At 36.7% G+C, this 14,558-nt stretch overlaps 1 protein-coding gene across 3 annotated transcripts; it reads right to left on the bottom strand.

The window, feature by feature from the left end:
• Nucleotides 1-4,618: 4,618 nt before the first annotated feature.
• Nucleotides 4,619-14,088, bottom strand: LOC594185 (TATA box-binding protein-like protein 1). Of its 3 annotated transcripts, none has more exons than XM_030983324.1 (7): nt 14,041-14,088; nt 10,075-10,640; nt 9,458-9,540; nt 8,782-8,845; nt 7,265-7,368; nt 6,573-6,667; nt 4,619-5,605 (listed from the first exon to the last, which is right to left on the bottom strand). In XM_030983324.1, exons 2-7 carry the CDS (start codon nt 10,474-10,476, stop codon nt 5,376-5,378), a joined length of 978 nt encoding a protein of 325 aa, XP_030839184.1. In that variant the 5' UTR covers nt 10,477-10,640; nt 14,041-14,088; the 3' UTR covers nt 4,619-5,375. The 3 variants fall into 3 exon arrangements, with proteins under 3 accessions (XP_030839184.1, XP_030839185.1, XP_030839186.1); XM_030983325.1 differs by having other exon boundaries at nt 10,075-10,637; nt 14,041-14,072; XM_030983326.1 differs by lacking the exon at nt 14,041-14,088 and adding an exon at nt 13,726-14,016.
• Nucleotides 14,089-14,558: the final 470 nt, after the last annotated feature.

The raw sequence follows: 14,558 nt of genomic DNA, 5'->3' as shown, positions 1-14,558 counted from the left end.
AACATTATCCGACTTAGAAATATCTTTATTTCTAATTCACAAGATAAGTTCACACACAAATAAATTTGGTTAGATCGAAAAATATTCTAAAATTAACACACCATGTTAACACTCTTTTAGAAAGGGATGTGTTGCAATGCATGTACACATTTTGGATTAAAATTACCATTTAAATCTCGTTCAGAAATGGCATGTTTTTCACATTAGAAATATACTTCCCATTTCTCTTTTTTTGTCTCAGTGAATATGCTGCTGCATGCTTTATTACCATTCATTCAGTCTTTAAAAACAAAAACAAATGCTGTTTACCCTTTCATATGCAAATTAAAAAAACTTCATGAATAATACAGAACAGAAGACACAAGTACATAGACTAAAAACAGTTCAGAATTGAACTATATTGGTCGAGTGAGACCAGACTTGTCATGTAGTGGGGAAATAAATAAACTTTCATTCTTGTGAACTGATAAATAACTGAAATTTTGTCAAAAATGTATTTTTCTACATTAGTCTGAATGAGCATGCCTTACACTGTAAACACAGTCGATCTGGCGCTGCTCAGTGGCTGCCGGGCTCACGATCAATTGGGCAAAAAGAATTTCCGTTTCGGTTTAATAAAATTTGGAGTGGACTATTAGGCTATTATTATTATTATTATTATTATTATTATTAGTGACCACCTGTCTACAAGGACCACATTTTTTGTTTCCATTGAAAATGGTTTCGTATTGAAACATGTACTAAAGAAAACTGTCTACAAAGACCACCCGTCTACAAAGAACACTTTTTGTGTTTCCCTTGGGCGGTCATTATAGACAGGCTTGACTGTAATATGTACATTTAGATGTGTGATATATTTCATCACTTCATCACATGTTGCTGTAATTTCAGGAATACAACTTAAACAAAAAAATCTATAATGCGTGACAACAATCTGTATTTTGACTTAATTCTATCCAGTCTCAAAAACTAAGAATCAATTTTGGAAATGATACAATAAGTTGGATCACATGAGACAACACCTATAGAGTGGTGAAGTGTGACGTCATCAAAAATCTATTTTGGGAATTCCTCAATATCAAAGATAATGTCCAAACGTTGAAAACCAATTGAATAGGTTAAGAATTGGCCGAGATATGACCATCTGAATAAATAGATTTCCTATGGGAACTCAGTGTTATATTGCTTTGGCTTGTAATGTTATAAGAAATTCCAGAGATGGATTTTTATGATGTCACAGCTTCGGTACTCGATAGGTTTTGAGCGGGGGGTGATGCTTCATATTCTTCACTGCACTTGAACTTAATAGAAAGGATATAAAACAAGTCAATACAAAGATTACAATAATACAAAATAGGCAAGAAATAAAGCAGTACCATGAAAGAAAATAGACTATTTCACAAGGAATCCTATTGTAAGCTCTGAATACAATGCACAATATACATTGTACACATATATGTACATGTATAAAGTTTTCAATTATTCCTAAGTTCATTTGATTCATAATATCACTGTAGTTGCAATAGAATTAAGTCATTTTATACTTCAGGAAAGAAAAAAAGTGTAATAATAATTATTGGGGGTTCTTGTTTAACGCTCATGTCTGTCAGCTTAGACCTTCCTGGCACTCCACAACTATGATCCCGGCTTTAGCACGGCTGCCATTTCAAGGAATCAATTCCATAAATAATTGAAATAGAAATTTTTAATTGACATCGACAAACAAAAATTGAAATACCAGAATTTTTTTCTTTCAGTTTAGTATCAAAATTCCTACACATCAAATGTCTACAAAAATTGTTAGCAAATACTTATCAAATTCAGGAGTACACATGGACAGAACAGGTTCACGATGATATAAAAATAAAAACAATCGGGTTCAACCGAGGCAAAACAAATCAAACATTTAGCAGAAGAGAATTGTGTAGCGCTATGCAAGAGCATAGCAGCAAGCATTACTTCCAAAACAAACATTTTTTTTTCTCCATTTTTTTCGTTTCACATTTCCTCCAAAATCTACATTTATTCAATTGAGACATTACCGGTAAACACATTTTTTCTTCTAATTCAACTTGTAGCAAGTTCCTACATCCTGGTTGACAAATCACATAAAAAAGTTCCTTTTTATTTTTGTACATATTCACATTTTCTTGTTTTGCTTTTATAATCATAACAATCCTCGTCTTTAAAAAAGCAATCATGTCAACCTTGTAATACTTTAAGTTTAAATCTCAATCCATGCGTACTAATGCCCATGAACTGCATTCATGCAATCTTTCTTAAAGTACAAGTTCACTCCAATTTTTTTTTACTTTCAATAGAAGCAGAAAAATCAGACAAACCAATCAAAAAAAAGTTTGAGCAAAATCGGATAACTAATAAGAAAGTTATGAATTTTTTAAAAGTATGTAAAACTATGAAACAATGAAAATCACTACACAAATTGCCAATTTGGTTATCAGTTTGTGACGTCATGTCCTCACTATTTATCAATTGCTTTATATACATGTGTAGCTTAATCCCATTAAGTTCCCTTTTTATCCCCCAAAACTTGATTCCACCATACCTTTGCCCGGGTTATATTTGTATCATATTGCGTGCATGACTTTTCACAAAATCTTTTATGAACTTTGAAGAATTGATACTATTTTCAGAATATTGTATATTCATAATTACTGATTTTTATATAAATACATTTGTCAAGATTGAATTGGAAAAGAAATTACTCTATTAGTGCATCCACACAAAAACATATTACTGTCAATCTAACTTGGATGCTGGTGTGAAGAAATAAGATTCTTAGGGGGAAAATAGGAAATTCATATTATCAATATAAAGAAAACAATTAGTGGATAGTGAGGACATGATGTCACAGACTGATAGGCGAGTTCCCAATTTGTCTTGTGCTTTTCATTGTTTTCAAAAATTCATAACTTTCTTATTAGTTATTAGATTTTGCTCAAACTTTTTTTGATTGGTTTGTCAGATTTTTCTGCTTCTATTGAAAGTAAGTTATTTTGGAGTGGACTTGTCCTTTAATGACTTAATTTAATCTGCTCTCCTTGAGGAGCGTACTTTACAAACAAAAGGCACTTGGTACATACAGATCATGGTAAGTTCATTACATGCAAATACAGGTCTCAAAATCACCACGTATCCATTCATATTCATGTCAAAATTACATTTATAGCTTGACGATGTCCTTTGTTTTCTTTTAATCCAGCTGCAGGATTACCTCTTGTTTTTCCTGTAATTTTTTTAAACAATTTACATTGTTACTACTATGTCATCTTTGTGAACCTAAATTATTCAAAGTGACACTTGGCCTTTCTAGTATTTATACAGAGGCATTTTTTTTTACACAATTATGTTTTTCAGATGTCTTAAAGGCCGTCTGTACTAGTTTGGCTAGGAGGGATTAGACCACCCAGGGTGGTCATTGACAGGTGGCTATCTCATCAACTCAGCTCTCAATTAACATAAGAAAAAGAGAATCATGGGGGACCAATGATCACCGATTAGGCATTGTTTTCTATATAGAGGGAGCAAGTAGCTACAAGTGGTACAGTGGGGCATTAAGCAATAAATTTGCTGGATACTTATCAAAAGGATATTCAAGTACATGGTCTTTGATTTAAAGAAGGCCCAACACTAAAAACAGGCACCTTGGGGCACATGGAGGTCCCCCAAATCCAAGCACGTACCCCAAAATTGTGATATTTTGACATAGGTCTCCTGCATACAGACCGTACACAAGTTAAATACGGACCCCCTCCCCCCAAAAGTTTGTGTGGCGCCCTTTTTTAATGTGAAATGTAGGTTTTGTCCATTGATCCCAACCGGCAGTTCAGAGCAATTTGGTTTGCTATCATCTTTGAAGTTCTAAGACTACATTGGCATTAATTCCAGACCAAACCAAGAGGATATCATGATCTACAAGTAGACTAGAGCCACTTACATGAAGACCGTAACTGAGGTCAAGGTAGTGGTCAGCATCCAGCCACGACCCTACTGGAACAAACCATTCTAGTACAACGAGTGAGATGTTACACAGGAATAATTTAGAGGTCTAGGTGATAAGTCATCCGACTGCAGATCACAAGGTACAGGGTTCGAGGCCCTGCCGCAGCACTAATGTCCTTTGGCAAGACGTTAATCTACATTTGCCACATTCCACCCAGGTGTTAAATAGGTACCCGGTAGGATGCAAACGTTAATATGGTTGGATGAGCAAGTGTGCGCTTGTGAAATGGTGACTGGCCTGGAATGCTCCCCAGGGAGTGGAGAATGTGCATACATTGTGTAAGGGCAAGCCTGAATCCGATGACCGGGGTAATAATATATCTGTAAAGCGCTTTGACACATCGTTGAATCGATGTATTGGCCACTTTATAAAAGAAGATTGTTATCATTATATTCTGATTCACATTACGGATTAAGATGTACCCTCTGTTCTGCAGTGACTGAAGAGATGGTGTACAGCCAAGTCCAATCATACATGTATACTTGATGGATTATTTCTTTAAAGTACATTTCAAATTAATGCCTCCGGCCATACCTCTGGTACTGGAGGCATGACATGTAAAGTCCTCTGATTAGGTACATGTAAGACCAAATGTTGATTCAAAATTGAGTTGCAGGGTTAAACAATCATTACTATTTCTATACCATGATGTAATTTTATCTCATCCATATTTTTCATAAACTTTAATAACAAATTAAGAGTATCATGTAACGTTTCCACATCATTGAGTGTCTGATTGAGAGCCAATTCCAATTCATACTGAATTTTGAGCTTCATCTATGACATTTAAAAAAACTGATAAGACTGCAATGATGATATCTGGACTCTTAACATGGAAGCATCGTGTCATTAAACTTAAAACATTTTGTTTTGATCACTGCAGTTATTTCTTCTCAACTTAGGGTTCCATTTAAAGAGGGCCTTTAGATATGCAGGGCAGAATCCTCACTTTACCCCATTGTATTAGCCTCCAGAAGTATATTATTTGCCATAGTCAGGCAATTTAAATTGTAAACACTCCTATACGCTCATTCAGGTTCTTAGTCCATGGTTAAGGTTTAAACCAACCATGCGGTAGATAAATCAAACGGTTGTGAATTCAGGCTTATAGTCTTTCTCTCTTGCGCGTCTGTTTCATCCAATCGCCAAAAAAATCTTCTCTTGAGGACGTCCAACATATAGGACCACAACAGTTGTTTCTCCACATTCACCAATCACAAGCTACCCTGTGGCTTTCTGCATTGAAACCGGATTGAAATAGTTTGAGATGAGCGACGGGACAGAAAAGCCTCTTTCTTCAACGTCTACCCTGATGGCAGCCCTCTACAGCTGCTAATTGTCCATTCCTCTTTCAACTGCTGTCATCAGATGAACACTCGTCACTGTCGTCGTCTTCGTCTTTGGCGCCCTCATTGGCGTACTCATCGTCTGTGTTCTCTTCATCTTCCTCGACATCTCCGTCCCATTTGCGCTTTCTGGCTAGTCTCTTCTGTATAGTTGCCTCGCTGAGTGGCATCCTATGAGCTTCAACCAAGGGGTATATAAATTCTATGGCTTCGCTGATGTTGCCTACAGCTGGGGCTGTTATCAAGAAAAAGAAAAAACACAGGATACAAGATTACATTAGACGTGTTGGGGAAAAAAACAAGTTACAAGGTGCCAAATATGATCATTCAGTCAATGAATATAGACACTACAGGGCAAACTTATTGTCCTATGATATACTTCTACTTTTAAAATACAAATACAGCCTACATGTAGGTCCTTATATAACTTCCCATCTAATTTCCTATGGTGACCTGCTATGCCACACATCCTATTCTATTGCCCACTTTGTACAACAGCTAACAGGTACAAAACATTCCATTTTTTACTTGCGCTATCAAGAGTCATATCCCCTAGTCTTCACGTACATTTCAAGAAACATGATCAACTCATCACAAAAAGAAAGACCACCGCAGTGATTTGGGCATGTAACTAGGTGGAAGAATATTGGAAGAAAACACGATATTACAAGGAGGAACTAATGGGAAAAGAAGGGCAGAGCTACTACATGGACTGATAATACCAAGCAGGGAATGGAAATGCTGTTTGAGCAGCTACATGTGTAACTAGAACAGCTGGTGGCAGAAACCTGTGAACCTGTGTGGAGAACCCAAGTCATAAGGGCCATTTTGTTGCCGCCCCAAAGGCCTCAAAGCTACAAGACATAGATAGATCAGGGGGGTGTTTCACAAAGATCATTAGTAAACTGTATCTCCAAGTTGGACTTAACAATTATGGAATGTCGCTGGCATCTATGAAAATAATTTGTAAAAGTTATTTTACAAGGAATAAAACATTGATTCAAATTATTAGTATTTTCTATTACCAACAGGGATTTCATGTTCTTGATGTGGAATTTATTAAAAGTCTAAAATGCTTGAATGTTCACTTTTGAATGCATTTTATTACAAATGGCTCTCCATACTGTTTAAGTCCAACTTAGATTTAAGTTCGTCTTGGGATCTTTGTGAAACACCCCCACATGTCTTAGAAGTGTACTTACCTGTGACTGTGATGCTACCTGTAGAGAAGATCTTAAGAGTTGCCCTGGGTTGGTAGAGCTTGTAGGTGACAGCAGGATGGAGCTCAGGCTCATAACTGGATCAAGAATGGAATAAAGTAAGATTTCAAATTCTTGCCAGGACTGGATTGGGAGAGGGGATGCACGTATTCTCATATTGGCAAAATAAAAGTGTTATTTTAAAGTTGACCCTTACTGAACTGGAGGAGGGAAGGAGGTGTCCCCCTCGGCAAATTTCAATGTTGATTGTGCAGTGTGCACTATCACTTTTCACAGCAATTCATAATATATTTGATAAAAGTGGGCTCTTTCAGACTTGACACTTCACAATTAATTTGCCTGGTTTAAGAACAAACTTTCTCTTCCATTTTTCAGAACATGATTGAACATCTAATTGACCTCTTTTTGCCATAACAATGAGTAATTTGATTGCCATCGGAGTCAAAATAATACAATACACAGTACACACATATATCCCCCCAACAACAACAGCAACAAAAAGTTTAAATCATATGTATTCAACTGACATACATGTCAAAGGAAAGTGAGAAAATTTTATTTTCACCAATAATTGACATTTTTTAATGGATTTACATTTCACTGTTCGTGAGTAAGCAAACATAGATTGGCTTAACCAGAGAGGCCCTCCCTTTCGGGAGAAAACAGGAACCTACCTTGCACTATTTTGATGTTTTTCTGAAAAATCCCTGATTCGTATAGCAAACGGCATCGAGCACGTTCCTAATACGTTTACAACCTTGTACTTTGAAAGCCGAACCTGAAAGAAAAAGGACAGGAAAATAAATGGCATTTACAATGTATATGAAGTACCTAAGTTAAGAATGGTGGCGTTCAAAGCGGGATAAGTCAACAAACTTTGGATCACATGGTGCGCGGTTCAAGTCCCACCACGGCAAAAATGTCCTTTGCATGACCTGTATCTACATTCAATACACTTGACCTCAGTGAGGTACAGGTACATGTAAATGGGTACACTGGCAGGAATTAATTCCTTGAAATACTAGAGTGCTATAATGGCAGCCATTCTAAAGCTTGGGTAATATCTGTGGGGCGCCAGGGGTGTCAAGTATGACAGGAATAAGCTCTATACAAGCATCCACTATTGTTATTATTATTATTACTTTTATCATAATTATTATTGTTATCATGATTGAATATTGAATGAACTGGACTTGCATTATCACTGGGGGAACCATTTGAGTGAACCAAAACATTCCTGCAAGTTAAGGGTATGCAATGATTTATGAAATACCCTTGTCGACTCCCTTTTTTCCAAATACACCTGTATCCATCACACCTTATAATGTACATGTACATGTACATGTATATATACACTGTACATGGGAAAACCATGGCACATGTACAGTGTACATGTGCATAAGAAGATATCTGTTCAGGATTCATGTAAAAACTCATGAGTCATGTACATTCAACCTTGTAATGTGCCAATTCGATCTTTAGTGAGTAACAAGCGCTACAGCTGGAATCCTTTGTTATCGTTCTAGATAATTCATGGTATTTGCCCGGACTATTTATCCCACTGATATTATGTTGCCTCCCCTCAAGGAATCTCAGATCATCGTCACAAAATCTCTTAACCGTTCCAAGATATAGGACCAAATCATTTGGAAATAGAGCCTTTTCATTTCAATCACCCACATTATGGAATTCTTCCACATGTACATGTACTCTTCACTCCCAGCACAAATTTGACCCGTTTAGGAAACAATTGAAATCCCACCTCTTTTCAAGTGCATACTAGCATACATTCTTATTCAGAATTTTTGTTGCTCAGTAATAATTGTAGTTTATTGTAAATGTTATTTAAACTAATAGGTAAAGCTGTGCAAGGGATATAAATGTTACAGTAAATCTATATTTCTAATTTAAGCAGTATCTTTTTTATGTCATGTTATATGATGTAATTTATGTAAAGCGCACTGATATGTCTTAGGACAGAATTTGCACTATGTAAGTGGTACATGTACATATTATTATCATATGCACAGTAGATAGTTGTTTTTAATGGATGTGAACAACATTTTCACCATCATGTTACATGTCAGATTTAATCCAAATCACTATGTATATCAGAAATCTGCTCCAAATGTACAGATAGATGCTGACAGATTCATGTTAATATTCAAACAAATTTAGAGTTGTTACTTACATTAAAACCCAATTTCTGCAATGCCCTTGCACATCTCCTTGCATTCTTCTTAGCATGTTCTTCACTGTAAAGAAACAACAAAACAGTCATGATACAAACATTTTAAGACTTTGATTAAAGCCAGCAGTTTAAAAAAGCAAAGCATCATTCAGTTACGGTTCAAAATCCTTATTTTCTTCCTCTTAATGTCACATGATACAATGCATACTGACGTATATGTCTGATGTGAATGGAATATGGATCTCTTCATTTCATCATCTGTTACAGTGACATCTTAAACAATTATCTTTGTTTATATTTCTTTCTCTTTTTTAGTGTGCACATGCTAAGGTCCATCCAATGAGAAGTCTAAAAATTATCAAAAATGGTTTCATTCATTCCTTTTCAATAATTCCTCATCTACATGATGGGTAAATTTCCTTCCACTCTTTACATGAATGCTTTGACAGGCATATTTTGTGAAGTGATCTCTTTTGGAGATTTCACACAGGAGATGAGGTACATGTACATATTATAAAAAAACTGACTTCTTATTTTTCGGGTCGTGGTTAAAACTTAAGCTCCTCGAGACAGCACTATGCCCCTCAACTTTTCAGGGCACAGTACAGTTTCCAGATCACATTGGGCAATAGTTTTAACCATGCCCCTCGAAGCAGTCAATATTTATATAATTTACCTATCATTGCCTGTGATGGTGATTTTGCCTGAAGACCAGATGGTAGCAGTGGCGGATGGACGGCGGAACCTCATGTTTACTTTCTGTAATAAGCAGAGATTGTTTTTATTGAACATAAACAAAAGAAACAAACAAACAAACGATACCTGATAACTTGTCTAAATATCAGTAGAATTACCGGTAAATACATTTTGTAAGTGCTTTTACGGTATAAGAATTACAGGCATTTGGGTCCTGCAATGAGTCTGGATTCTACTAGACTTTTGAAAGAGACAACGCAAGTTTTTTTAATTTGAAATAAAACCTTCATAAAACAACATTTTGTTTATATTGTAATAAGTTTTACAACCTCAATGAGACACTAAAATATGCACTGAGTACACCTGTACCATGCAATATCTGCTTATTGAATGTCAAATCACAGATTTTCATCAAACATCCTGTAATGGATATTAACAAGATAAATACAGTTTAGTTATGACTGCACAATTTCTTACATTTTAAAAAGCATTTTGACAAAAAAGTAAAAAAATTTAAATTGATTTGCAAACAAAGTCTGCATCACATTTAATCTCCATCATTGAATGAAAAAGAAAAGAAAGTGAATTCCATCTTACCCCATATTCTCTCCTGTATTCCACATTGGAACCATACTGCCCTATCCTCCGTAGATTTAGATGGCATCTCACACCAAAAGCACACACAACGTTATTGATATAAATGTCTACACTTGGTTCATTTGTATTTGCATCCTCCTTCCCTTGCTCTTCCTCCTCCACCTCTTCCTTCTTTACATGCACATCCAATGCTCCTCTATCACCCAAGCCTGTGTCTTTTATCCCTTCCAACTTCACACCTTCTTTTGTGTCCTCATCATCGACACGCCGGATGGAGGTATCTCGGTAAAATGTTGCAGGTTTAGGTGGATCTTCCGACACATTCTCCTTTTTTATAGTCGCTGCGTTCATGACTGAGGGACTGATGAGCTGGGGCTGGGTGGCAAAAGTGAATGAATTCATCGTTTTCCCTGCCGCTCTATGCCTCTCAAACCGTCAGTGGAAAAGCGACTGTGTTGATTCGTTTTGGTGCTTCTTGCTTTTGACAGATGCAGACTTCTTTTCACAATTTGGGCGCAATGCCAAGGGGCTCCATGTTGGGCTTGATGCGAGTTGAGTGCAGACTGCTGTAATCATGAGGGGGGGAAAAAGATAAAACAAATATATCATACAAAGTCTATAAAAATAGAACATTTTTTAAATCTTAAAAAAAAAAAGTAGACTGTGAACTTTTATGAAGTAGTACAGTACAATAAGTCAAAAGTTCAAAACATTTCATGAGAAATCTGTTTAGAGCAAGGGATGGGGTTTCAGGCCTCTTAAAGCCCTGCTGTACTACTTGTATCTACAGTACTTGCTCCCTCTACATGTATATAGAAAACAATGCCTAATCAGTGACCATTGGTCCCCCATGATCCTCTTTTTCTTGTGTTAATTGAGAGCTGAGTTGATGAGATAAGCACCTGCCAGTGACCATGCAAGGAGGTCTATTCCCTCCTGGCCAAACTAGTGCAGAAACCATCATAACTACAAGATCAACGACATCTTGACAATGTCGCTCAACTTGTCCGCTAAGTGTTTCACAAAACTGTCTTTGCAAATATGAGAGACAACTTCCGTGACAATTGCTTGTCATGACTCCAAACCCGCATCATATTTATTTAGAACGCCATCTTAAGGCAACTTTGAGTTAGTCTATGGGCAGCAAAAAATAAAAACTGAAATTTTATTTTCTTAAACTTATTTCTTGATCTTCAAGCTCTCATTTCACTTATCATTTCTAATAGTGTTAATATTTGACCTTAGAAAAAACCTACAAACTGTTCTTAAAAGGTTTTAATGCATTAATGAGTAAATAAGACAAATATAATTTGTACATATTGTACTGTACATCAGTCTACCATAAAAAAGTCGCTGAAGATCAAATAGTCTGTACATGTAGTTACATACCCATTCTGAGAATGACAACTTTTTTGTGAAGGGATTTCTCAAGAAATTTTTGATTTTCAAACCAAATCTTGATAAAAATCATATCACATAAACATTTGATATATATAAATGTTAAAACTATGAGTCATAACGTTTATTTTTAAAATTTATTTTCATCAATTTTATATACTCCACTACCCATCCTCTTCAACTATAAGCTCAAGAAAGATTACCAACAGTCTGTTTCAAGACTACCAACAGTCCTTTTCAGGCTCTGGTCAACTTTGTAGTTAAAACCAAAAGGGTACACTTGTACCCCTACTAACCATGCACTTTGCACCGCACATAAATATTTGAGCCCAAGAAGTTTCGCTGTTTTATAGTGAGTAATACATGAAGAAGAAGAATAGTGAAACAAAAAGGAAAACAAAATTTAGAAGAGAGAACTGCCTATATAATCGTTTAGAATCTTCATGTATATGTTCTTTTTCTTATTGGTTTTTGGACAAAATTTTGAAGAAACGCGGTGGAGACGACTATACTTATTGGTGGACGTCGGAGGGCCTAGGCTCAGCATTAGGCTGAGTTGAGAAGCTTGACACAATGTACCGTGTCCGAGCTGGTCCTTGGGCGTCCTATATAGCCGATAGGCCTTTTGCTCGCCAGCCACCGAATTCTTCAACATAAACGGTTTAACTATTAAAAATCCAATTTATCAAAATCTAGATTATATATGAAAAAAAAAAAAACCTAATCTTAAAGGAAAAAAAATCCTAAGAGAAGAGGCCTAAATATTCACTTCTGAATGACAAAGGCCTATAAACTAAAACAATAACAACAGGACTACTGTACATGTTCACACACACTCAACAAAGAAAGATTACTGACAGCCCCTTTCACATATTTGTCACTGATAATGGACATGGTTTTGTGAAGCAGTTTATCCACTTCCTGACATCTCCATACATGTAGGTCGCTGACAAAGATACAATTATGACTGTCATCAGTAGGGGCGCTGGTCCGAGAATGAGGATCGTCCTCATAAACAAGGATATCCTCATAAACGAGGACAAAATGCGTCCTCAAAAATAAGGGTTGTCTGCATTTTCGAGGACGTTTTTTTTCATCGGCGCTCTGGGGGTTTCATGTTACAGAACCGCCCGCTGGCGATGCCAAAAATGGATTCCCTGGGGGAAAATAACCCTAGTTCACCGTCTACTTTTATGGGTTGTCCGTCTTCCCAAGGATTTATTGCTTAAAATGTGAATGTCTCTGTACAATGTCAATGTAAAATGCATCAAGAAAATCATTGCAGAATCTGTTTTTTGCATCGCCAATGTGCCGATCAAAAATATGAAACGTCTGCAAAATGCAGACGGTCCTTATTTTTGAGGATGCATCGGTCCGTGTTTCTCGAAGACAATCCTCGTTTGTGAAGACGATCCTTATTCTCGGACCAGCGCCCCTACTGCAGTTGGTTTCTTGAAACAACCCCCAGGGCCCAGGTTACACCAACCCCAGAAAGCTCTGACACTTATGAATCGTCGTTGGAGCTCCCTGGAGTTAAGGTTGTATGGAAACAGAACCAGAGAACAGGGAAAAAAAATCAAAGTGAAAGAGTCAAAGACAAGTCAAACTTCAAAGACTAGACTACTGCATGCACAATCAGATTCAGAACATTACAAAGACACGCAATACAGTTGTTACTTTAGTGTGTGATGTTATCCTGACCTCCCTAAATTTTGCCTACATGTAGATAGCCTTGAATTTGAAATAAGCGCGAGGTCAACTCACGACAATCAACATGGCCTGGTCAGTGATTTGTGGTAGGCCTACCGCCCTGCGGCTACGCCTAATCTAATCTAATCTAATCTAATCTAATCTTTTGCATACTCTAGTCCTAAATTATGGAATGGCCTTCCTGAAGACATCAAAAAAAAATTATCCTCTGATTCTTTCAAAACTCATCTCAAAACATTTCTTTTCAAGTCTTGATCTTTTTTCCTGTTTACACGCGCCTTGAGCACTCCACAGAGTGGATTTGGCGCGATATAAGTTACATTATTATTATTATTATTATTATTTACCTAGATCTAGACTAGACCTAGACTAGTCTACGGGAAATTAAATAGACTAGATCTAATAGTAATACAAACTGGCATTTGTCCATCTTCTCCTGTAAAGGTGGTTAGTGGAGCCAGACGTAGTCTAAAAAAAAAACCCATCGAGATCAGAGGCTGAAGCTTTAGCCTAAAGTTTACTTATTTATTTTACTTTTTTTACTTTTTTCCGTCTAAGTTAGAGTCTAGCTAGACATGCCGGTCTGCAACAACAACGCTGACCGGATATGTCATGTATTGTACCGGGGTACACCAGGGGTGATTCACATTGCGGTTCCGCTGGCAGAAGTGCTGGAGCAGGCATGCAATTGTATAAATACTGCTAATCCACTAACAATATCATCAGAAAATTGGGTCTCCACAATTTATAATTCCTGAAATTAAGACATTCTCGACATTGTTCCAGCAGATCATAATAAAAGGTGAAAGAAAGTAGTATTTTCCAACTTTTAATACTCGAGCGTCGAATTATACTTACACTGTAGCTCTTCCATCCACGTACGGCACAGTAAGTAATGGACCAATGAGAGCTTTCGTACCTTAGTAGACTATTGTACTATAGTATAATTTTCTTTTGGTCAAAATTCAGTGAACAAAGAAAGAATTCAATCTCATATTTAGCAGTCAGACTTCATTATGATGTTTATTTCTCCCATTATAGATAAAATGTACTAATATAAAAGTTTAAAAAAATATTCATTCTTTTTATAGATATAATGAGTGTTTTTGTTCTGTCCAATGAGGATCTGTGTATTATTGGAAGTTGGACCCGGTGTGACCGCGTAGAATGTAACCCGCACCGATCGTCCGACTATTAGAGATCGATCGAGAGCGGACGATCGGTGCGGATTTTATCCGCGCAGAATGTCCGTGTCGGACATTCCGTGCGCGCCTCAAATGTCTGACGGACAATCTGTGCTGAAGAGGTCTCGCACCAATAGTCCGCCTGCCGCACCGAATGTCCGTACTCTAGTCCACACGTATACATAGTCAAAA

This window comes from Strongylocentrotus purpuratus, unplaced genomic scaffold, assembly GCF_000002235.5.
Source record: "Strongylocentrotus purpuratus isolate Spur 01 unplaced genomic scaffold, Spur_5.0 spur5_scaffold_13, whole genome shotgun sequence".
NCBI classification, from domain to species: Eukaryota; Metazoa; Echinodermata; class Echinoidea; order Camarodonta; family Strongylocentrotidae; genus Strongylocentrotus; species Strongylocentrotus purpuratus.
Note: the sequence above shows the minus strand (reverse complement) of the source record. Positions and strands in the feature narration are given on the sequence as shown.

What these genes read in the sequence shown, in the direction of transcription:
- LOC594185 (XM_030983324.1), bottom strand. Translation starts at nt 10,476, where the DNA reads ATGAATTCATTCACTTTTGCCACCCAGCCCCAGCTCATCAGTCCCTCA. An exon ending in TGCAGAAATTGGGTTTTAAT is followed by an intron (nt 7,369 to 8,781) that starts GTAAGTAACAAC and finishes TTTTTCTTTCAG; the next exon opens with GTTCGGCTTTCAAAGTACAA. An exon ending in AGGTAGCATCACAGTCACAG is followed by an intron (nt 5,606 to 6,572) that starts GTAAGTACACTT and finishes TCTTGATAACAG; the next exon opens with CCCCAGCTGTAGGCAACATC.